The 24,470-nt window shown below is 40.3% G+C and overlaps 3 protein-coding genes across 4 annotated transcripts in view; 2 read left to right on the top strand and 1 right to left on the bottom strand.

Moving 5' to 3' along the window:
• Positions 1 to 108: 108 nt before the first annotated feature.
• Positions 109 to 8,657, top strand: LOC123968933 (serum paraoxonase/arylesterase 2-like). 2 transcript variants are annotated; one of them, XM_046045969.1, is made up of 9 exons: positions 109 to 240; positions 456 to 523; positions 763 to 818; positions 1,035 to 1,200; positions 4,907 to 5,030; positions 5,178 to 5,312; positions 5,437 to 5,518; positions 6,177 to 6,305; positions 6,381 to 8,657. In XM_046045969.1, the coding sequence occupies exons 1-9, from the start codon at positions 158 to 160 to the stop codon at positions 6,540 to 6,542; spliced, it is 1,005 nt and encodes a 334-aa protein (XP_045901925.1). In that variant the 5' UTR covers positions 109 to 157; the 3' UTR covers positions 6,543 to 8,657. The 2 variants fall into 2 exon arrangements, with proteins under 2 accessions (XP_045901925.1, XP_045901924.1); XM_046045968.1 differs by having other exon boundaries at positions 5,112 to 5,312.
• Positions 6,349 to 10,276, bottom strand: LOC123968931 (potassium channel subfamily K member 5-like). Its single transcript, XM_046045967.1, has 5 exons — positions 9,610 to 10,276; positions 8,848 to 8,959; positions 7,945 to 8,111; positions 7,658 to 7,826; positions 6,349 to 7,519 (listed from the first exon to the last, which is right to left on the bottom strand). Exons 1-5 carry the CDS (start codon positions 9,799 to 9,801, stop codon positions 6,810 to 6,812), a joined length of 1,350 nt encoding a protein of 449 aa, XP_045901923.1. The 5' UTR covers positions 9,802 to 10,276; the 3' UTR covers positions 6,349 to 6,809.
• Positions 10,277 to 17,348: 7,072 nt separating this feature from the next.
• Positions 17,349 to 24,470, top strand: part of LOC123968783 — a 31,379-nt gene continuing 24,257 nt past the window's right edge. Inside the window, exons 1-3 of the mRNA XM_046045738.1 lie at positions 17,349 to 17,539; positions 23,897 to 24,178; positions 24,314 to 24,333. Coding sequence (XP_045901694.1) covers position 17,539; positions 23,897 to 24,178; positions 24,314 to 24,333 — 303 coding nt within the window. The 5' untranslated portion in view covers positions 17,349 to 17,538. The remainder of the gene's footprint in view (positions 17,540 to 23,896; positions 24,179 to 24,313; positions 24,334 to 24,470) is intronic.

Raw genomic sequence — 24,470 nt, 5'->3', positions numbered from 1 at the left:
ATTAACCTCTTCACGTGTAGGCTGTGTAAGATTACTGTGTATATAATGGCCATCGGCATTAACAATACACTGTCATAGCCAAAATGAACTGTAGTAAGCAAACGCGACAAGGATGGATTTAATCAGCACAGAAACGTATAACCTTTGACTTCTAAACATGGCCGCCATGAAGAAAGTAGTAGTTGCTGCTGTTGTCGCTGCTTTTGCAGCTTTCATTGGACACAGATTTCTTAAACTAAAGTAAGTATTAAATATCTGTAATTTAGGAGTGCAGATATAGTAGGAAGTTTTAGTAGTAGGCTATGCTGCTTGTCATTGTTGACAGGTGTTTTTTACTTCAGTACCTGGTCGATGCACGGCGCTTGTTACCCCAGCTCTGCTAATGACACGGTTATAAAATGTTGTACAGTACTCGCAGGGCCCGGTTTTGGTTTTATATTTAATTTTCTCTGCAGGGAAATGAGCCTTGCTTCCAGAGAAGTACCCGTGAAACACCTCAACTGTCATTATTTAAACAATATTGGTAGGCATTCTTGGCATTATGTTCATGTAGTGTCTTAAGTTTGGGATTTATATTTTCAAAAATGTTCTGTAATGTAAACATGTTTCACGACTTGGGCCATTTCTTCGTAAAAATCTGATCACACATGAAGAGTTTATAGTTCAATTTACTGGCAGTAGGCCAAGTGTCTTTAGTGTGATAATGTGAGGGTGTTAAATTACTGTGTAATTTAAGTGTAACATTTTTTTTTTTTTGTACAGAATATGGGGCAGAGGATATCACAATACTAAGAGATGGACTGGCCTTTCTAAGCACAGTATGTTATTAAAAGTTTAGCATAGTTGCATGAATGTTAACTGCATCAGTGCAGTTTCCATAAGTACTCCTCTACATTATGTCAAATTATGGATAAACAGTTTAAAATTTGTTGACATAATTCAGGAATTCAGGAAAGGAAGTGTTTGCGTAATTACCTCCTCAAGCATAATTACACATCTACACCAACATCTTACATGCAGTGTTTTCCACTCAGGGGTTGAAGTATCCGGGAGTGCCTTCACTCTCTGATGAACCAGGGAAAATGTACATTTTGGACCTGCTGCACCCAAAGCCAACTCCAGTGGAACTGCAAATCAAAGGAGGGCTGGACCTCCGCTCTTTCAACCCTCATGGCATCAGTGTATACATTGATGAAGCAGGTGAAGTACAAATCAGGTGCAACATCTCAGCTACAGAACAAAGAAAAGAAAGGGTCTGTGCATGATGTGATCACAAATGCGATGAAGAATCAAACATTGTAAAAACCTCAAAATGGAGAATTAGACACATTTCATTGGTCCTCGTGAATTCATATGAAGTTAATGAAGTGAACATTACCTCTTATTGTTGTCTGAAAGAATTATAGAGAGTCCCAACAATTCAGATTTTTCATCATCTTGATACAAACCTGTACAATATAACAACTGTGAAGCCTGACACAAAATGCATATTCATTCAATATCAAGTCATGTGACAAGCAACAGTATGAATAGTCTAAAGCGAAAATATACAGTCTGGACTAAATCCCAAAGAATATTTTTAAATGTAAGATTGTAACTAACTCCTCAATCAGAATCAGAAATACTTCATTGATCCCTGCGGGGAAATTGTTTAGTTACAGTTGCTGAAGTTGCTAAACAAGGCATTAAAGAAAGTAGAATTAATAAGAAAATGTTGGCAAGTAGAAAAAAAAATATATTAAAATATAAATAAGAGTGTGGAAATATGTTGCCTACAGTATTCTACAGTACAAGAGAAGCAATAATATATTTAAATCCTTAGAAATTGCAGTTTGGGGTCAGAATAAACACATTTCAAGGTCCAGTTTAATGACTAAAGACTCAGTGTCTGATACTCTGAGGGAAGAGTTAAATAGTTTGATGGCCACAGGCAGGATTGACTTCCTGTGGTGCTCTGTAGTGCAGTTTGGAGGGATGAGTCTTGCACTGAAGGACTCCTGTTTTTGACCAGCACGTCATGGAGTGGATGAGAGACATTGTCCAAGATGACACGTAACTTGGACAGCATCGTCCTCTCTGACACTACCAACTGAGAGTCCAGCTCCACCCACACAATGCCACTGGCCTTGCGGCTCAGTTTCTTGAGTCTGTTAGCGTCCACTACCCTCAACCTGCTACCCCAGCAAACAGGATAGCACAGGCCACCACAGACTCATAAAACATTCTCAGCATTGTTGAAGGATCTAGGCCTACTCATAAAATAGAGACTGCTCTGGCCCTTCCTGTAGAGGGATTGAATGTTCTTGGCCCAGTCCAGTTTATTGTCAATGTGCACTCCCAGGTGTAGTCCTCCACAATGTCCACACTGACCCTCTGGATTGAAACAGGAGTCACTGGTGCCAATACTCCACATTTAACATTTAACCAAAAACATTTACACAATTTGAAAATGGTGGTGGTGGTGGTGATAGCGCATAGATAATATGCTTGCCTTTGGTGTGGGAGACCTGGATTTGATTCCCACTGTGAGACATCCACCATTGTGTCCGTGAGCAAGACACTTAACTCCTAGTTGCTCCAGAGGTGTGCGACCTCTGACATGTATAGCAATTGTAAGTCGCTTTGGATAAAAGCGTCAGCTAAATGAATAAATGTAATGTAAATTTAACTAGGAAATCAGATTGTGGAAGGCAGCCCTCTTTAAGCAACATTTTGTTACGTACTACTATCTGAAGAATTATACCCCCTTTCAAAGATAAGAGACATTAATGGATTTGACATGATCCATAGCGAATTTTTAATGAATATTCTTTAATACTGGAAGCAATAATTGTGCAAAATAGACTTGGCAAGACATAAAAATAAGAATAAAATTACAAAAAAATACAAAAGATGTTATGAAGAGTACTGATCTAATGCATGTCGAATGAAAAGGGCTGGACGTGAGTCTCTTGTGCTTGCTGAAAGGGGAAATGTTTGTACAGAATCAGCCAGAATTGCTAGAGAGCAAGGAACTGAATGGGGAAAACAGTTGTGACAACTACAGAATTCTTTGAAAGTATCTGGCAAAGAATTTGTTGACTCATGCAACAAAGCCCTGAAAATATAGAGTGATACAGTCATTTTGTGCTACAGCCGACTGGACAGCAAACCTCCTACTAGTGTCTAACTTAATGATGATGAGGTAACCCAATATACATCCATAAAATAGAAAAATGAAAAACAATTATAGAGTGCTGCATTCATATATGCAAGTATATGTATTACTTACCAGACTGTGGATGACCCTTTGGATGAGATTTTGTGCAATTTTTTCCCCCCAGAAAACCTTTTGGGATTTTACTCTGCTGGAAGTTGACTACTGGAAGAAAAAACTATTTAATCATAATTGATTAGCTCTTCCTGAGCAGTTTTTGACTTTACAAAGTTACAAATTGATTTGCTGGGAAGCACGGCGTCAAACAAATACAACCATTTAAACATGAGGCAAAAGAATCAGAATCAGCTTTACTGCCAAATGGGTTTACAAATACAAGGAATTAACTTCGGTGTCTTGGTGCAAAACAATAAACATAAAATATGTAAATATAAAATTGACAAGATTTAAAAAATTTAAAAGAATATGACCACGTCGTTGGGGAGGTGGGGGTGACGATTGAACAGCGGGTAAGACACATGTCTTTAGTGTGGGAGACCACTGCGACACATCTAATGTGTTCCTGAACCAGAGGTGTGCGACCTCTGACATAGCAATTGTAAGTCGCTTTGGATAAAAGCGTCTGCTAAGTGAATGTAAAGACAGGTGGGCACTAGGGTGGGTTAGTTGTTGAAGGGCGTATGTCCCTGCTGAGGTGGATCTGGTCGATGGAGTCATGGGGGATGGTGTCACAACTGTCCCATTGTTTTTCAAATCGACAGTAAAACAGTAGAATCAGAATCAGCTTTATTGTCAGGTATGTGTACACATACGAGAAATTTGACTCTGGACAATGCTCACGATGTGCTTACTTATACAATAATACAATAAGACAATAATAATCAAACACAGGCTATAGTATAGATAACACATGTACACACTGAGCAAAAACAAACAGATTAAGACAATAGTGCAATGAACAGAGTGCAAAGGATGCAGGAGAAAAATTATTATTACCATTATTGTTAGAGGTGCACATACACATACATACAGGTGCACATACAGGTACTACAGGTGCTTTCAGTCTGTTGTTGGTGATCTTTTGGAGCCCCCTCCAGACAGAACCAGTCATTTGCTGAGAAGTGGCGCAAAGTGGTTCAGCTTCTCTCACCACTTTCCTAAACCTGTACTTTGACTTGAGACCTGACCCTGTCTTCACTCATAAACGCCTCTTATTTTTCTAACCATAGCTGTGTGCGTTTAGCTATGAACCAGGGTTTGTCATTGTTAAAACTCAAAAATTCTATCACTTGCTATCAGAGCTTAAGTTAATGCTAATGCTAACATAACATTTCCAACTGCTGTTGCTTCACATTAAAATACTTCAGGTGACTTTTATTGTGAAGCAGCCACAGAAAACGCAATGTACTTGTCACAGAAGTTAGTTTTGACCGCCATGGTTCATCAAAAATGTTTCTACAAAACAAGACGGCGATCATTTTCTGGGACCAAACTTGCTGTTACCACAATAACTACAAGCATTGCCAGGACTGAAATCTGAAGCATTACAGCTTTATTTTTGGCAATAATTGCAATGGCGTGACAGTAGTACTAGAACACTGTTCAAACTCTTAACAGCAACATTTTAATTTTATGTTCAACTGTGCTGTGACGCCCATAGAGAAATGTGCTTGATTTTTATCTGATGAAATTCTAAACGTAAAAGAGGAGAATAATTAAAACACACAACACATTGCTGTTTGTTTGCAGATGACTCTGTGTACCTGTTTGTTGTCAATCATCCTCAGCACAAAAGCCAAGTAGAGATCTTTCATTTTGTTCAGGAGAACACTCTTGTGCACCTAAAAACTATTACCCACCCCCTACTCCACAGGTATGTAGCGTATAATAAAGTCCTCACAGTATCACACATTTTACATTGGCATTCTCTTTTTATCTAACTCATGTCTTTCAGTGTAAATGACATTGTTGCAGTCGGAGTAGAAAGCTTCTATGCCACAAATGATCACTCCTTTCCCAGTGATGCACTTCAGTTTCTGACTCTGATACTGGGTCTCCCCTGGTGTGATGTGGTGTACTACAGTCCAAAGGAAGTGAGGGTGGCAGCCGATGGCTTTCTGTCCTCAAATGGCATCAACATGTCACCTGACAAACGGTGACTGCAGTCACTGCATGTGCATGTTTATTTTTGTTTTTTTTTATTGAACTTAGTTCCACAGCTGTATGTTTTCTGTGTAATGCTAAAATAAAACAGCAATGTTTATTGTTTTTTTTTACAGGTACATTTATGTTTCAGATATCATGGACCATGAGATAGATGTTTTTGAGAGACAAGAAGGAGAACAGTTGGTGTATCTTAAGGTGAAGTTTTCTTATTTTTTGCACTTGCACTTTCTTGCCAAGAGTTAGATGAGATTGTTGGGGCGATACCACTCTCATATCTACCAGCTAAATATGAATCTGTAGCCAGTTAGCTTAGCTCATCAGAAAGACTGGAACCCCCTGTAAAACCTGAAATAGTTTTTTTTTACCCTTCAGTTTTGGTTCTGATCAAACAAAAAAGATATATTCTGTAAATTAGTGAGCTTTAGATTCAATTTTCAATTCAATTTTATTTATATAGCGCCAAATCACAACAACAGTTATCTCACAGCGCTTTTCATAAAACTATACTCTATGATGCTATTTACAGAAGCCCAACAACTCCCACCAAGAGCAAGCACTAGGCGACAGAGGCAAGGAAAAACTTCCTTCCTAGATGTGTTGGTAGGTAGATATTGTTACCTTTGGACAAAGCCAGGCTTGCTGTTTCTCTACTTGCTAAGCCAAGCTAACCAGCTGCTAGCTGTAGCTTCATATTTAACATACAGAGATGAGAGTGGTATCATACCTTTTGTCTAAATCTCTGCAAGAAGCAAAATCAAACTATTTTCTTTAACATCACGATTACTGTGCTTTTTTGCAATTTAATCCTATACATGCTTTACTCTCATTTACTGTATGTAATGTTTCAAACCAGTCTGTAGCTGTTGGGGCGCTCTGTGATAACATCGAGGTGGACCACAAGACAGGTGACATATGGCTGGGCTGTCATCCAAATGGCATGAAGTTGTTAAATTATGACCCTCAAGATCCACCTGGCTCTGAGGTAAGTTTTGAGGGTTTAAAAAAATTAAATATCGACATCGTTATTTGGATTTACTTTTATTCATGTTTCCTCCAGGTCATCCAGATCAAGAACATTCACTCAGAGCAGCCGGTGGTCAGCCAGGAGTATGTTGATAACGGCCATGTGATCATGGCCTCCAGTGTAGCAGCTCCTTACGAGAGAAAGTTGCTAATTGGAACTGTTTTCCACAAAGTCCTGTACTGTAATTTGAAATAATCTGTGTATTGTGTATCCGTGGTCACTGCTGTTTTAGATTAGAAATGTTGTAAGAAAAATTCAAAAAGTTGAATACAATAATAACATTCACTGCAAAGCAGGAAACCATCTTAACAGTGCAGACTTATATTTTATAGAGTCCTTTAATATAATTTTCACAAAATTCTGTTTTCCTGATACATAACAGTATTTATGATACTTTGGTAGAAAACTCCCTTCCCACAGCATAGGTTGATTAGTTCCACAATTTAGGAAGTTTTAGAAAAGTTAACCTTTTTCATCTTTATCTATTAACACATCTCCCTCTTCTACCTTGGCGATCGTAAACCTAGTCCCCCCACCATCAGGATGCTGTACACTTTCCTCTTTTGTAGCATCTTTGGTAGGTACAGTGAAGATGATACCATCAGTTTCTGAATCAAATGCACAAGTGTCCTTGTTCTCCTCATTATCCGTCCTCAAACACTGTGCAGATTCATGGTCTCTGTTTCTGTTTCTTTCTTGTATTAAAGAATGCATGTCTTCTTGTTCCCCTTTGTCCACGACAGCCTTTGCACTTACGAACACTTGGCTGATGCTGAGCATGCGTCTGTGCCGTGGCGAGTGATCCAGGTTCTCGATGTTGGTGGCCAAGATGTCACTGCAGCTCTTAGAGCGATTTATGTTCTCTGCAGGCTTTATTTTATATGTGGCTCCAATTGCCTTGATGACAGTGCTATAGTCTTCCTCCTTCTTGAAGTTGAAGATGTCAATAGCTGTCGGCCGTACATCTGGTTTGTGCTTCTCCTTTACAGGCGGAGGATCCTCGTTATCAAAGCGTCTGTGCCTGTGTCTTCTTTTCTTTAACACCTTGTGAGCTTCCACTACCATGTTGACATTCCAGCTGAAGAACAGAGACAGCCAGGCCAGGCCCATGTAGATCCATAACTCTGCAAATACTTTGTACAGTCTGGGGTAGACCCGGTTTGGATTTACTCCTGAAATGAGAGTTGAGGCACCGGTGTGACTTCTATAAAAAGGATTGAACAAACTGAAATGTTCGGTCCCACAAATAACCTCAGGGAAACATTAACCTTAGAATAAATGAGTTACATTATACCATAAATCAAACCTACCGGCCACATAATCTCCAAAACCAACCGTTGTTAGTGTAATGAAAGAGTAGTAGAGGCCTTCCAGGTAGCTCCATCCTTCCATAGACATGAAAACAAATGGAGGGATCACCAGGTGCACCAACAGCCCCCATAACAGGAATATGGCTGTACAGGTTAACTGCACCTTTTTCTGGAAGAAGCGAGAAAGGAAAAAACATTTTCATGCAATGTCAAAATAACTTGACGGAGCTGTCTTTTAATACAGGAGTCGGGCAAATACTAACTCCTGTTCTCAGTCACATTCTTACCACTGAAATGCCTTTACGGATCAGAATCTGGGAAAGACGTTTGGCCCGGTCTCCAAAGAATGAACCCAGCTCGCTTATCCATACCAGACACAGGGGGATCCCACACAGACCGTACAGGATGCAGAACACACGGCCACCATTAGTCCTGGGAGCAACGTTACCAAAACCTGTAGATTACAAGAGGAAATATTAACACACAACACTGAGACATAAAAGGAATACTTTATACGGGATTATACAAGGTAACCATTGGCTTTATTAATGGTTAATAAGTCATTAATTAATCCTTCATAGATGGAAATAAAGCAGTGTGGATAACATTGGGGTTACCAGGTGTAAAATGGCTATTTGGTCTCATCCTCTAGTATTGTACATGCTTTTTCTTTTTAACTTGTTATTCATTTTGCAGGAAGACCCTTCCAATGCACAGTTCACAAATCATGAACTACAAAAACATCTGCAGATTTTTTTAAATAAAAAAAAACATTGTAGGGTTAGGGTTACCAGTTATTATTATTAGCAGTTATTGATGTTAGTAATTAATTAATCAGGGTTTTGGGTTTGGTATCTATAAAGTATAAGTCTACAACAATTTCAAGTGATGAAAAAAGTTGTTCTGTTCTTTATGACTAAAATATAAAGCACTCTGAAGTCTTTGCAAAATGCATTTATGAAATGGCTAGTTATCTAATACTCACTCACAAAAAGTCTGTAAATGTATAATGTGATTTTATGTCACACATGATTACAAGACAATTGTTTATTTTGTGACCTAACTAATAAAAGAAAAATGTAGAACTAAATCAAGATGTTTTAGTGTTCTACGTTTTAAACGGTTGTGAGTTAAATCAATTAACATACAACTAACATCAGCATGGATTTTTGGTAGACCTCAGTACAAACCTATAGTGGTGACAATGGTGGAAGCAAAGATGACTGAGTTTGCCCAGTCCCACGAGTTGCGTTGATTTTCCCCGGTGATGGTTATACCTTGGCCTGCAGCTTGCGACACTATCTGTATGGAAACAGTACATCCGTCACAACAAAAGCGCACTCACAAACTACTGGCTCTTTACTTTCCCTTAACGATGCAGATAACAAACTTATTTAACATGCTTTTTAGGGCTTATTCAGAATGATAAGCAAAGACACAGCCATTACAGCAGGACACACCCTTGCGTAAACATTAAAATATTTGTGGTTGAAGAAGACTTGCTCCTTCACGCTCGGCACACCATGGGTTTTGTAAATCACCAAGACTTTACCCTACAAGTTTCCTGTGCTATACACATTATGAACATTAGGCTACGACAAAACAGCTTTTTTGTCGTTTTATTGTGACATGATCTGATTATTGTTTTTTCATAAGCAGGAAAAACAGGTTCGGAGGTGTCCTGACACGTTTAGCTATAGCCTACTCTTTTATCTTGGACTGATCTAGTTGTAAGGATCCAGTAGCCTATAATATAGGCCTGGGGCAGCATTGTTTGACTTCTTTTCTTTTAGCTTTAAGAAAATTGATTGGAGCCCTTTAATTGGGAAGCCAATCTCCGCAAAGTTAATCTAATGTAAGTTCGGATAAATTGACAACTTTTCTCTAACAGCCATGGTTATTGTCTGTCATAGACTAGGCTTCTATTAAAAACAGATGGATCCGTAGCCTACCTCCAAAATCTCGTCCAAACCTTCTTTTGTTAAGCAGGCATAGTTCTTCAAAATATTTTCCTTTTGTAAGATGTATTGTTCTTTGGCTGATTTCCAGTTTGGCTCTTCAAGAATTTGGAATATTGCGGCCCCGATCGATAGGTAGAAAATAATACATGAAGTTAAAAGTGGACCCTTGTCGCTCTCGGCCATATTAAAGTCATAACTTCAGTCTTATGGCGCCGAGTAGCTCCTACAGCCTATCCTACCCGAATTGCTTTCTTCCTGGTGAAACAACATAATGGGCTGTAGCCATAGATGTTTAAAGACAAGGTTGTAGCCTATCACACCCCAGCAAACACTGTCTCGGACGGTGACGTCGAGAGCCTGGCCAAAAATTCCAGGTCTGACGCCAAAAGCTGCAACGTGGTTTTGAGGCGGTTATGCTGGCTGTGTTTGATCGCACAAGGGAACAGTTTGTTGCTAGAAAGTCAGATATGGTAGTAGGCTATAAAGATCGACCACGTCCACGCAAAAAAAGAGGTAGCCAGTAGGTCAACGAGTGGAACTCAGAACTTTCACGCAGGTTCGAGTGCCGTGCTGAGACTGAGTTCTCTGCAAACCGCAGTGAAGAAAGTGACAAAGAACCACCAAGCGCAGGGCTCACACTAACTTTCGAAACCACCAAGCGCAGGGCTCACACTAACTTTCGAAGACATTTAGCTCACTTGCCTGGGAAGTTAAGATAAAGCCTTCTTTCCCCGCCAGTAGCCTCAGACTGTTTTCCTTATAGGCTGCTCTTGTTTTCTGTTGGAACAAAGAGTGCTTCTTGTTTGGCATTTCTGATTGGCTGCTGTTTGTGCTCAGTAACGACTCCTTATTCAAGTTTGAATGTCAAATTTCTTTACAGTTGCATTTGCTTAAGACTCATAAATGGCTGGTTTCTTCTTGCTCCCTGGGAAACTAATGATGGTATTCCAACTGTCCAGTAAAATCAAATCTGTTATTTGGGTTGGGTGATGCTTTTGTAATGACAGGCCATAACACTGATACATAATCATAATAACATAATACCATTACCGTATACGTATCCTACATAATAAATACAGAATACATATAGGCCTATAAAATAATATATAATATAATACATAAATCATAAATAATAATTATAATAGCCTTATCACAATAATTAATATTCAGGACAGAGAATTTGCCTATTTTATTTGATGGGGCAGTAAGGGAGTTAGAAAATGGATAGGGGGGTGCTGGCCCCAAAATAACCACTTTAGTTAGATTACTTTGATTATTTTATTTTATTTTATGTGCTGTAAAACCTACTTTTAACCATATATCAGTTATCCAGTTATTATCGTTTTGATAACCAGTGGAAAAATACAAAAACACATTTCAGTTAAACAAAATTAAATATAGCTCATCTTGTTAAGAAATCAAAAGTTGCTTTCATGTAGATTAAACAACATATTAAATGTATTTGTGGATGCCAAATTTACACATTGCCTTATTTTCAATGTATATACATATATACAATCTATCTATCTATCTATCTATCTATCTCTAAAAAAAGATGAAAGGATAGATAGATAGATATATCTATCTATTCTTTCGTCTTTTTTTTCATGCAGAATACCTGCAACAATTAAACTCGTCAGGGAACAACATGTCCTCAGTAGGCCAAATGCTCTTGTGTGTGTGCATGCATGTGCTTAAACCCAATGTTTGTTGATGGTGACGGTTGCTTTAATCTTCGTGTGAGGGCCTCCAGAAGTCTCTTGGTAGTGTGCAAAGTTAATCACACTGGGTGGATCCTGACTGCTCAGCACGATAATGCAGAAGAGGTGTTGTCCTCAGTGTGAGAATAAATGTAGCCTACTGCATGTTAAAGTTGATCTATCTATCTATCTATCTATCTATCTATCTATCTATCTGTCTGTCTGTCTGTCTGTCTATGAAGATGAATCCATAGAAAATAGATAGAATAATAAATAAATACATAAATAAATACCTAATCACTTTATTTCCTAGGTGAAAAGTTATCTTGGCTTCTGCTGCTCAAAGTTTGACTATTGTTTTTTTTAATCCATCTCTTGTGAAAGTGCAGTACTGAGTTGCTGGAGTATACCTTTAAGGCCAGACATATTTGGCTTACCAACTGGGAGAGCGCCAAGACTGGCCACTGGGTTTTAGGTAATACTGAGACAGATGTTCCAGCTGTAGCAGCTGCTAGGCGGCGGTGTGCTGCCCCTTCTGGGAATTCACACTGCATTTTAAGGAGTTATCCACGGTAATCAGATGGAGCCATAACTAGGATTTTGTGTGTGGGCCATATACACGCACTACCTTACCTGAGTGGACGCACTAGTGGAAAGTTATGGTAAGGCCTCCCACAAATTTATAGTGCATTATTTAAAGAGCTCCTCTACACATATTTTAACATGTAAAAATACTCTTCTTGGACTAATCATTTGGGTCTGATAAAGATTTTCCACAAAAAAAAGTAAGTTAAATAAACATGCACATACATCCTTCTGCACAGTGAAGGTCAAACTTCCAAGTGAAGTAATAATAACTTGTTTTTGAGAGGATGATGCGCCACATTATCTGCGGAGGGGGACAAAAAACATAGTAACTGTTATGTAAGGAAGTAAGGATTAACTACTCCTTACAGGACTCCAACCAGGAAGATCTATCCTTGGTTCATATTTATCCAGCAAGTAGCCTGCTTGTTACAGTAAGCAGTTTTGCTCTTTTGCTCCTATTTTGCTGTTCCTTATTGGCTATAGAAATATTTGTGCTTTGTTGCAAAGTGTTTCCAACCTCCACACACACACACACACACACACACACACACACACACACACACATACACACACACACACACACACGCACACACACACAACAGCGCCACTGTGTGGAGCCAGCAGTAACATCTGAATTGCAGAAAGGGCTCCACATGCAGAGGGGCGGTGGCTGTGACCATGCTGATACTGTTTGAGACCACTCTAGGTCTGGCACGAAGTAGTCAATAGCTGAACATAAGCTTAATCTATGACCACACATTCCTCTGACATCCAGATCCTGATACTGAAACTACTCGTGTAAACACACCACCATACAGCAGGGGAGCTGCCCCTGCTTTGCACTGTGCTGACATTTTGATAAGGAATCCTTAAAGTGCCAACATGAAGACCATTCTCTTAACGCCTCCTTAAATTAATTCACATCTGCATTGAGGCAGCTTGGATTAGTTCACCCACGCACATTCACTGTGCTGCAGGAACTATGTGCACCTGACCCACCTGTAATGTCAAACAGAAATGCTATGGCATGTGTAAAGGTATGTCATGTTGTAGTCTATCTTGCTTCCTCAGAGACTACCAGTATTATATAATATAATGTTATAATATATTTAATATTTAAATATATTTTTTAATAATAACACGTTTCCAGTAATCTATGAGGTTTTTAAGTAACGCTCCCACCTCTGATCTCCACCCATCACTACTTAGTGCTTCGTCATTGCTGCGACACCGCCTCTCTGAGGGATCCTGACCGACAGTCTCTAACTTGTTCTGAAGGGAAATACCGGAATTGTGGTGTCAAACTAAAGGTGGGGAGAAAACACACCGAGGACACATCTGTCTGCTCAGGTATGACTCGCCTACTCACACACATTCATCGTGTTTACATCGCGCATCTTCTCCCAGCGAGGTTTTCACGTCTCCTAGCGGCGGCGGCAGTTCGTTTAGAGTTCACTGCTCCGTATTTAGAGAAGGATTATGTCAAATGCGACGAGGTCATAGATGTTTGTGCTGTTAGCCTACATGGAAAATGAGAAACGGGGCTCCTATCCTACTGTAGTCTCTCGACTGCACGATAAAAAAGGATTGGAAATGTCTTACAAAAGGTGGGTTGGAAGGTTGCTGTCACCAGCCCAAAGACTCTGGTGCCCAAATACTTTATAAACCAGATATAGGCTACCTAGCTTAACCAGAAGGAAGAGTAGGCTACACAGTCAGACTATCAGTAAGCTATGCTATACTTTTACAAAAGGTATTCATGTTCTGATTCAGGCCCAACAGTTTTATGAATTAGTAGGCGTAAGTCCTCAGGTTATACCTTTTTATGATATTCTGTGCAGTATTCATTATGTAATTAATTAATGTATACAAAATAGAGGTTCACCTGAGTACTGTAACTACTGTACTGTATTGTACATCTCTTTGTGTGCTGTCTTCCTTTTTGTTTATTTATTTCTTTGTATAAACTCCTGTCAGGTAGCCTAGATAAAATAAGTATTTTACTGAACTGACCGGTTGTTTCCCCCCTCTCTCGCCTTCTCTGTCCTGCACTGTCTGGGTTTGTCGATCCCTTCTACATTGACCTTCTACATGGATGTGATGTGAGTATTAATTACCATTTAAGTTGTATGAAAACAGGCATATAAGTCTAACAAAGGCATTTGAGCTGCTGTTATAGTAATGATCCTATTGAACCCTTGCATGTAAGGCCTATTTTGGGGGCATTGCAGGGATGTATTGCAAACAGTACATACTGAGTAATAATTATTTTACCATATCAAATATATATGTACAAATGAGTTTCCCCTGTCATGTACCACAATATGATTTAAAGGTAATGCAGAGTTTCATTAAACAACTGTGCTGGCAGCTGCAGAGAAGCATTTCATATATATTTATGCAACAATTCTATGAAGTCATAGCTCATCAGTCTTTTTAGAGACTATTAAATATTAATTCTTGATGGCTTCTGTTTGACATTCCATCCCCTCTTGGGTTTGAGTGCAGACTTTGTAGACCACTATATCTTCTGCATGGATGTATTCGCTGCAGGTGTTCCTGGTTCTAATGCTTTTCTTCCATGATTCTTTCTTTGTGTGGAAAAAGTGACCAGTACCTCTCAACCTTGACTATTTCTTCATATCCAGGGGGGGTGTTATTTTATTATTGTTTTATAATTCAGTCATAAAAAATGTATGACATCCCTTTTTTCAGAATCAAGCAGATCTGAGCAAGAGATTGTGAAGGAATCCCAGTCAGCGCTTTTAGTAGCTGGAATTATGGCATTATGTTGACGTGCTGGTGCCCACACCACACTAGTGTAGGGAGGGGTAGTGTGACCGTGTCACCCTGAGGCATCTGGATTCAAAAACATCTTTATCTCTCATGAACACATGCTCCCATCATGCATTACAGCCCTATGTTAAAGTAGAGTAGCACTGGTGGGTATTCCCTCTCTGTCACACAACAAAATAATTGTTGTGTAACATGTTGAAATACTGATTGGATCTTTTGCCATGGAGTTGTTTTAATTATAAGTGTTTTTTTATTGCAAGTATTATTACAAGTAAGATTCAAAGTACATCTATTAATACCCAGATTGCACTGTGCATTGGGATGATTCATTTACCATCTCACCACCAGGTGGCAGTGTAAACTAAGAAAACCTGGCTATTAACATAAGCGCAGAAAATCTAACAATGTAACATGTTCTGAGGTGGCCTAGAATGTCCACTGCAATGCTTGAGCTTGCTACAGTGTGATATAAGAGGTCTCAGAAGACATCCAAGTGAGTGCATTTTAAAATAAGCATTTCAATTCCAATGTGACTCATAACTTTGCTTGTCTATGTGTGCAAATCTTTTTGGCAGTTTTATTAGCTGCAGAAAAAACACGACTATATGGTTATGCATTGATGCACTTTATCCACCACATAATGTCCTGGCCCTTCCCTTTTCCTTTGCTCTGTAATTGAAATGATTTGACGTGTGAATGAAGATGAGAATTCAAACTTGGCCTAAAACAAGAAAGATGGGCAACATGTCTGCTGGCAGAAAAGGGCAGAAACATGGAACTGTTTCATAAATTCTTCATACATAATGGCGCTCTATGAATATTGATGCCCTGTTACCATCTATCCCGTTAGTGCTCTTGAGAGCTCAGGTCCTGAGCACAAATAAAACCCCTGCAGCCATGCCTCCGTCAGATGCAGGCAAAATTCATATTTAAAGCATTTTTAAAGCTGCACAAGTTGTTTTACATAAGATCCGGGAGAGATGGTGGTACGTTGTGTGTGTGTGTGTGTGTGTGTGTGTGTGTGTGTGATGCCAACCCAGATGCAGCATTGAAAGTCAACGAGAGATGAATTGGGTGGAAGTGGTATGGGACATTATGTAATCACTGAGGGATGGAGCCAGATAGGGATAAAGATGTTCCAAACAAACATAACCCCCATCCACTCTGCTGGAGTAATGCACTGCACCGTCCTATGTGCATGTTTTCCCGTGCTTTCCAACACATGAGGATGAGTGACAGGGGAAACAGAAAGTGTGCGTCAGTGTTTTGGGTGTGTCTACTGTGTGAGTGGCTTGTCTCGGAGTCTGCGGTTCCAGTCTGTCACGGTCTCTAGGGACCGTGGGGCTGTGAGCACTGCTCCTCTTCTCCTCCCCTATCCTTTCTGTCTCTCCTCTCTCTCCTGGGTCCAGCTCAACACCTGCCCCTTGTAGTAGGAACAGGGCAGAGCAGGGGCTCCTAAGCAACGTGATTAGTTTATGGAGTCTGTGTTTCACTCCCTCACCAAACAGAAATTTGCTATCAAATTAGTACTTTCAGTTTGTGCACCTTAGCTGGGATTCAATGGATTCTTCCTGTTAATGCATTATGTTAGAGTGGATGTTTAACACCGCCAGTTTGTGTGCTGTAGTGCTGCTTATGTGTCAACACTGTTCAGTGATCAAAGTCTAAAGAAGAAAACAACAGAATGTCATCTGTTAACTGTGCTAGAGAGAAATGTTTGATGTCTCTGTTGCTTTCTGATACCTCCTTTGGTTTACAGAATCATTTCTGTACTGGTAAGACATATTGGGTGAATAGCAAATTAATTTCAGAGAAATGACACGTGACACTGCCACGACACCGTTGTGCCTGCCACATGAACTTGAGACAAAGGTGGTGGTTCCTTTACCCCACATGGCTGTCAGAATAATGAATCCCTTTACGTCCCCCCTTCCGCCTATGAGCCGTATGGCCCTAATGGGGTCAGGCAGATGGGTGGGGACCATGCCGGGGTCCATAAAGACAGCTTGTGTGTTGGGTATGCTGGTTTGTTTTTTGAATTTTTAGACAAGATGGTTGAGGGTGGGTCTATTGTTGTATACTACACTATCAGTTTGTACTGTTTTTCTCTCTTGAATGTGAAACTGTGCTCCTTTTAATATCTTAGAAATTGGCCTAAGGTTGTAGTCCTGACACCGTCATGCTGTGCAGATGAATTCACCACACTGGTGCCTGAAAAGACTGGGCAAGACTCAAGAGTATTGCTGTGGCTTCCCTGCTTCCCTCCTGTTTCTGGACATTGTACTGTGTTAATGATTGCACGCTTTGGCGCGCCTTACACTGTGCCTGTTGGGGATTGTTGTAAGGAGGCTTAATGGTTAATGGAACCAACTTAGTGATGAGCTGTGACAATGTAAATACCGTCTTTTATAAGCATACATTTGTACTGATAGTAGTCGAAATCTGTCGTTTAACAGCAGATTTGAACACTTGTGGATTAGGTACTGAAGTGGGGTTTATTTAGGATTACATTGCTGCAGCCTTTCCATAGTTGCATTTCCATATTTCAACATCGACTTACAGACACTTGCATGAGGCACTTCTAATCAGCATTATGTGAAATTTGTGTCCCGTCTCCTCCACCACGGCATGCGGTTGTGAGGCATGCTGCTCGGTGCTCAGTTGGTCAACTAAAGTCCTAACCTCAGCGTGAGACTCCACCCCTTTACGAGCATCGGACACCTTCAGCACAACAAAGCATGTGTCGCTCCGCAACATTGTTTCTCCTCTGAATGTACGGAATATAGGATTTTGCCGGATTTTGTGCCGTTTGCGTTCCCATTGATGCGAATCCTAGAGTAGGTAAGCCAAATGTAAGATTTGTGTTCCTCGGGCGGCGGGGTTGAGTCGGTGTTTATTTGTTTTGTTGAACATTCGGCGCCATTTTTATACAGAGATTGTTTAAATACCCTGTCACGTTGGCTCGCGACCTGTGACTGGTTTGCGGTTTAATAATAATAATAAAAAGTTGGAAAATGAAGTCCTATTAGGCTTTAAAACCATGCGACATCCAAACGACGCTTTGTTCAATCACATTAAAATGATATAGTCAAGATATCTGGCGATTAAAGTAGCCTTTCAACATCCACATAGCCTAAATCAAACGCGGTCCGTATCAGTGGAGGCAGCGGCGTGTTGTTGAGTTGTTTTTGTAGGAATGAATGGGCATGCAAGTTATCACTCTGCTAAAAGCACCGTTTGTGCATTTTAGGAAAACTCATACTTCACAAAGACTACACGCATTGGGCTATGTTATGAACTAATGTAATGTCTAGTAGAATTCTGAAATGATGATGAATGACTATATGGGAAAAACGAATACATTTCCTGTCTAGCAATGGCTCTCTATCATGTCTTTTCATGTGAAGGGGTTCTTGTGTCAGGATGTCTGAGGTGTGTTACACCTATTTCCAAGAATATGTCTGCTCCGATTTATAGATGTTGGTTGGTGTTGTTTTTTTCATGCTGTTTCACTTAATTTTCTGCTTGACATGACTTGCTTTTAGCCCAAGAGGAGTGCACAGGTTAAAAATATCCATCTTCGCTGGAGGGCGGCATATGTGAATGTGGTACTGTTCCTGTGCGTGCACACGCTTGTACTACCAATAACGCCCTTAAGAGAAACTCATCCAATAAGACTCATCTCCATTGATGATACTACTGGATATATATATAGTCAGATAATCTTTTATGAAGCGCTTCAGATATCACGTAGGAAGGATGAGGGAGAGACGGAGGCAGAATTAATGCAGTATAGGACTGGCAAGGGCTTGCATGAGCTACAGAAGTAAACGCAGAGGTCCCGGGTGCTCGAGGTCTCCTCTGCTGCTGAATCAGCGATCAGTTCTGAACGCAGAGCTGAAGGATGTTTTCAGCTCTGCTACGTGAGAGTGAGGTCATTGAGGTCCCTGAAGAGCTTGCTGGTGTTAATCCTCTTTTGGGAGTTATGATGCATTCGTGCAGTTAGACTACTACTCTGTTGTGTGTGAGCATTACTAAATAGCAAACACACTCCACATACTGTACAGAGTTGTTTGCTCTTTTCTTCACGAATGAGGGAGTCTGTGGATTTGACATTAAAAACCATGTGAAAAAAAGATCTAACTTATGTAATCTTTCCTCTAATAATTCTAAGGTCAAATTGTAGAATTATTTAAATATAGTAAATTGAGTTCACATTACACTAATGACTCCCACTATCTAGACACACATCTGGATTGTGTGTGTGTGTCCAACATAAAAAGCACAGTTCTCTCATAATGTGCACTAATGTACAGATATACTGTTCTTTCAGTGGGCTTTGGCTGGTGTGATGCCTGAAATGGATTCACAATTGCTTTCAGTGCAACCACAGTAAATCAATCAAGCTACTTCATTCTTTTCCCATGTCGGTTCATGTTACAGCATCAGGCTCTCTGACCATCTGTGTATATTGATTTAGAACTGGGTTTGGGATCGGTTTACACAGTGGACTAGACTGAAAAGAAAACCCTTTGTAGCCCAATACCCCTTTGTTTTATCACCTGGTACACAAAAGATATGTATGCTGCTACAGAATCCATGATAACAGTAAGTGTTGTACTCTGCACGTCTCTCCATAATCTTGACCGCATTCAGTATTATTTTGCACCTCAGTATAATTTAATAAGAACTATGTGTCTACACTATAATGACTTAACGACATTCAGTGCCTGCCTATTATTTGTGTATTCACAATGTTGCTGGGCAGCCATACCTGCATTGACTGGACATATGAACAGTTTACCAAGGCACGCGTTTGCATGTGTGTCTGTGTGTACTTTGAGAGGTTAATAGGTGCCACCATGTGGCCAGAGGACTGATATCTTGGCCTTCAGTTCATTTCTGTTGATTTTCAGCCAGGTTGGCGGGGCTCCACATAAAACCATGAATCAGCACAGCTGATCGCCACTGTGCATCTGCCAGCTTCTCTCTCTCTCTCTCTCTCTCTCTCTCTGACACACATGATAGAGAAAATCAGAGTGGAGGGAGAGAGATAGATACCATAGGCAGGTAGATAGAGATAATCTCACTTGGTCACTTGGGGGATGATTAACTTTAAACTCCTTCTAATTCCTTAAGCCTACTCACCCAGGAAACATGCTTTCTTTTTGTCCTATAGTATTCTTACAGGGTAATGCTATTTTGGAACTCATGTTACTTGTTGATCAGAGTTTGTTAGGAAGAATTTTGATCTCTCCTCAGTCTTACAAACCATGCCGTGTATAGTAGTATGTGCATTTGCAGCTGTGCACACGTGTATGCGCATGTGCAGATGCGTGTTGTGTGCAGTGCGCTGTGAACAGATTTAGATATGAGCTTGTCTGTGAAGGCAAACTAATGAGTCGCTGCATCCTAAGCAAATGTAGCTATTTATATACTGTACCTCCTCCTGCTCTTCAAGCTCTTCCCCATTCTGCCCTCTCGTCTTATTTCATCACAGATATATACACACACTAACACAAGCACAGCAGCAGCACTGCATCATCACTTGCAAATAGTATGAAGGCTTTTTGACAAATTCCAGAAAATATATTTTCAAAACTGGAGACACTAATGGTGAATTGATTTTGGGTGTCACTAGCAGTTAAGTCTTTAGGTTAGCATCAATTCAAACATTTTTATTCATAATTATTATGAGAACAAATAGATTGGAGCTCACACTGTTAATGTTGTTGAAATGGATGCATGTGAAATAATGCATTTCCACAAACTGGATTTGAACTCCAAAAAGTCAAGTAAGATGTAGTCGTTCCTTTTAAGTGAAACGTACTGAGTCCAATCTAATTTCAAATGTTCTTCCTTTGGAAACATTCAATTCAATTTAAAGTCACAGAAACTTTAAATCAAATCCTGATTCAACTCCAGCTCCGGCGTTTGCACCTGATCCAGCAGCTCTTTGCGAGCTGACTCTTGCTGGAGGGTGGTCTACTTCATCTATAATTTAGCTCATTAGAGACACTAATTGATTGTGGGCACTGTTTTTTTACAGCAATACTTCATCTAATTACCTTCACACCAAAAAAGAAACATCACTCATATTATAGAGATTGATGCTGTATTAAGAGACCCTGTGGTGTGGCTGCTGCTGACTCAATCAGTCATGATGCAGGTTAGTCCTGCTCAGCTGGCTGATAGCAGAGATGTTAGATAGGCAACACAAAATGGAGGAGGCAGCAGACACAAGCTCAGCTGGTCCATTAGGAGCATGTCTGTTCCCTGACAATCACAATTGAGATGACAGAGCATTAAAAGACCCAGAGGAGCCTGTGAGCGTTGATGCATACCAGTGTGTGTGTGTGTGTGTGTGTGTGTGTGTGTGTGGTGACCTAGGGAATAGGCCTATGGGGGGTCTTGTAGGGGGAAGGGTAGGCAGGATTAGTAATAGTGTGCAGCACAGTTATTGGTCACTGGACACAAACAATGGGAGGGCTAAAGAGGATTTGGTCTCTGTGCGTACCCCCTCCTCCTCTCCTGCTGTCCTGTAGTGCCAGTGGGAAGTGTATGTTATAGAAGGCCAGGCTGCACCCTTTGGGACGGCCCTGTACATCTGGAAGATTGGCCTGCCTTTTTGTCTAGCATTCCCCCTCCCCCACTCCATACAAAGCAGGGTGGGACTTGAACTACATATGGAAGAGACAAACACAGCCACATTAGTCACCAATTTGACAACGCCTCCTCCAGACAGGATGCAAATCAGTGTAATTGGAGAAAAAACTTGATTACGATGTGAGAGCCCCTATAACTGGTACATCTCACGTAGGAGAGGTGTAGCGTGATTGCATAATCCTGTGGTGTATTTCAGTCAGTAGTGAGATTTAATCAACTGGTTAGAAGTTTCTGTATATACCGGATCGGTCCTCTCGCTGCCACACCAGTTACAGTGGCTGACATCACAATAAAGTTTTTTTCTCCAATTAGACTGAGAGTTGTCATTTTTGTAATTTTATAATTTTAGTAATGTGTGCATGCCAGTTAGTTATTATTATTTGCATGTTGACACAACAGTCTTGGTATCTTCCTTAATTATCATACAGTCAGGTTAAAAAGGACAGAAGTTAACGTATCTGCAGTAAAGCATACCATATAGGTCTTCTTTCCTGGTATGTGTAATATAGAGATGAGTGACAAATGAAAGGAAAAACCAACATGAAATGTCTTAGTATAGAGTCAGGCCACCACAAGACTCCAGAACAGCTTCAGTGCTCCTTGCTGAGGCCAATTTATACTTCTGCGCCGAAGGGTATGCGGCTACGCGGTAGCCTGATGCACCCCTCCCCAAAAATGTTACTAAGAATGCAAGAACTGGGATTGGCCAGCTTGGTAGCATCGCATTTCCTCCTATGCAATTCCAACTTATCCTTCTTGTACATCAGCAGGGTCAAGGGTCGTAGATACCATCTCCTCTGGCGCCTTCTCTGTTTTAGTAATTGCACTAAAAGTAACTGCTGTTTAACACTGATTACTGACTCCAACTCAACATGATCGGCTCAGATTCCGTCACCAATGATTGTTTGTAGTAGCCTACACCAACGAAGAAGAAGAAACTCAACCCAGTGGAACACAGAAACCCCACCGCCAATGCACAAGTTTAAATGCTCATGGCACCATGTAGACTTGATGCAGAAGTATAAATTAGCCTGAAGTCTGTGAAAATCTGTTGGATAGATGAATACCATTGCACTACAAGATACTGCCTCATTTCTGCATAAAACCTTTTTTCAGGTCATTTTATTGAGATATCTCTGTTTTGCAAGACAGACTGAGTGCAGCAGATAGAAAGTAAAACAAACAGCCAAACATAAAAGAACCTATAGCATCAGAGACAGTCACATACATCATCACTAAATGGATTTATTTTGAAGATAAATGTTTATATTCTATAATTTGATTTTATGGAGTTGTTCGGGGGGGGCTTAAGTTTTAAAATAAACCATTAACAGTATATATTGTTGAATTGATTTTTATATTTAGGATCATTTAAATTCAATCAAAGAAATCTATTTAGAAACGGTTGCATAAAATAACCAGACAGACATTTCTGGTTTTGGCAAATCCATCAATTGTGTCTTCAACACATCTATGCAAAAATTTAAATCTAATCTAACCTAATCCACCAAGAAACCTTAACGATTGATGATTTTATATCATCTCACAGTTTTCTCACACACACGGAATTGCTTAGTCCTGGTGCCTTAGATGACCCTTATAGGATGGGCTTGGTGTGAGATTAAGAGCCAGGCATGCTTTGCGAGGATGATCCAGGCGGTGCTAATATGCAGCTCCAGAGTAGAATGCGTCCTTTGTGTGATTTAATGAGTGCGAGAGGCAGTGTTGTGAGCACACCCTCAGAACTCCATGTAGACACAGACACACTCTTCAACAAGGAAGGCTATTGTGTGATGAAGTGATGTTTGTGTGATTGAGTATGTGTGTTAAGAGTTAGAATATAATCTGTGAGTGGCTTCATGTTTTATGGAGTCTCATTTATGCCACTCTGACTAGACAGCTATCAATAACTTATAGCAGCAATGTAAATTACCTATTGTAAAACGTTCTCGTGGTAAATTACTCTTGATTAGAGCATCAGTTAAAATGATAAATTTTACATGAGCATAATGAAGCATTCATACTGATGACCTTATTTGCATGCTACTAGATGATATTTACGTTTATATCATCACCATGTGTTGAAAAATGATCCCCCCCCCCCAGAAATGAGAACTTTTCAGGATTTAACACGCATTGTTTGTTTTTGAGCAATGATCATTTTCAGTGTTGTTTCATCTGAAAATTATTTTCACAATGAATCCAATAATTGTTTGACTTGATGTCAGAAAATTAATGTTAATATTATATTATTAATATAAAAATTAAATGACCTAATCTAGTTTATCATAGTCCTTGAACACGATCATCAGCGGTTTACAGATTAACAACAGTACACACTGTTTATTGTATCAGTATAGAACAGTCCATGTTTTACATCTGCTTGCCGTTCACAGTTAAGTTTAACATTTCCCACACACACGCTAATAGCCCACTGCTACTAATCTTGTTTGTTGTGTTCCAAGTATAGCCATGCTGTGCACCTTCACACTGTACAGCACCGTGACCTTTCTCCATCTCCTTCCCAGTGGCTACCATGACAACAGAGGCAAGTGCAGTGAGCGAGGCGGACACCGAGGGCCAGCAGAAGGCCAGCGGCGCCGGACCCGAATCAGAGAACAAGCAGAAGCCAGTGGCGGCAGCATCTGAGCCAGAGGGGGAGCAGTCGGGCAATAAGGCCCAGGAGCAGGCCTCTGAGCCTGGGTCTGCTGATGTAGCTACCTCACCCGAGGAGGAGCAGCTGAAGCCTCGCACCCGGACCTCTGCGGGCAAAGGCCTGTCTCGCCTCTTCTCCTCTTTCCTCAAACGGCGTTCACAGTGCTCTGAGGGAGAGGGGTTTGAGGCAGAGAAAGCTGGGGAAGAAAAGGCAGACAAAGAGGAAAAAGCTGACAAGGCAGAAGAAGAGAAGGAGGAAGAGGTGAAAAGTGAAGAGAAGAAGGCTAAAGCAGAGGAGGAAAAATCTGAGGTAAAAGAAGTGAAAAAGAAAGAAGAAGAAAAAGTAGAACAAAAGGAGGAGAAAAAGGAAGAGGAAGAAAAAGTTGAGAAGAAGGGCAGTAAAAAGAAAAAGAAAGAAGCCAAGAAGAAAGTAGAGAAAAAGCATGA

The sequence above is a fragment of the Micropterus dolomieu genome, linkage group LG03 (genome assembly GCF_021292245.1).
Source record: "Micropterus dolomieu isolate WLL.071019.BEF.003 ecotype Adirondacks linkage group LG03, ASM2129224v1, whole genome shotgun sequence".
NCBI classification, from domain to species: Eukaryota; Metazoa; Chordata; class Actinopteri; order Centrarchiformes; family Centrarchidae; genus Micropterus; species Micropterus dolomieu.
This window is presented reverse-complemented; position numbering and strand designations above follow the sequence as displayed.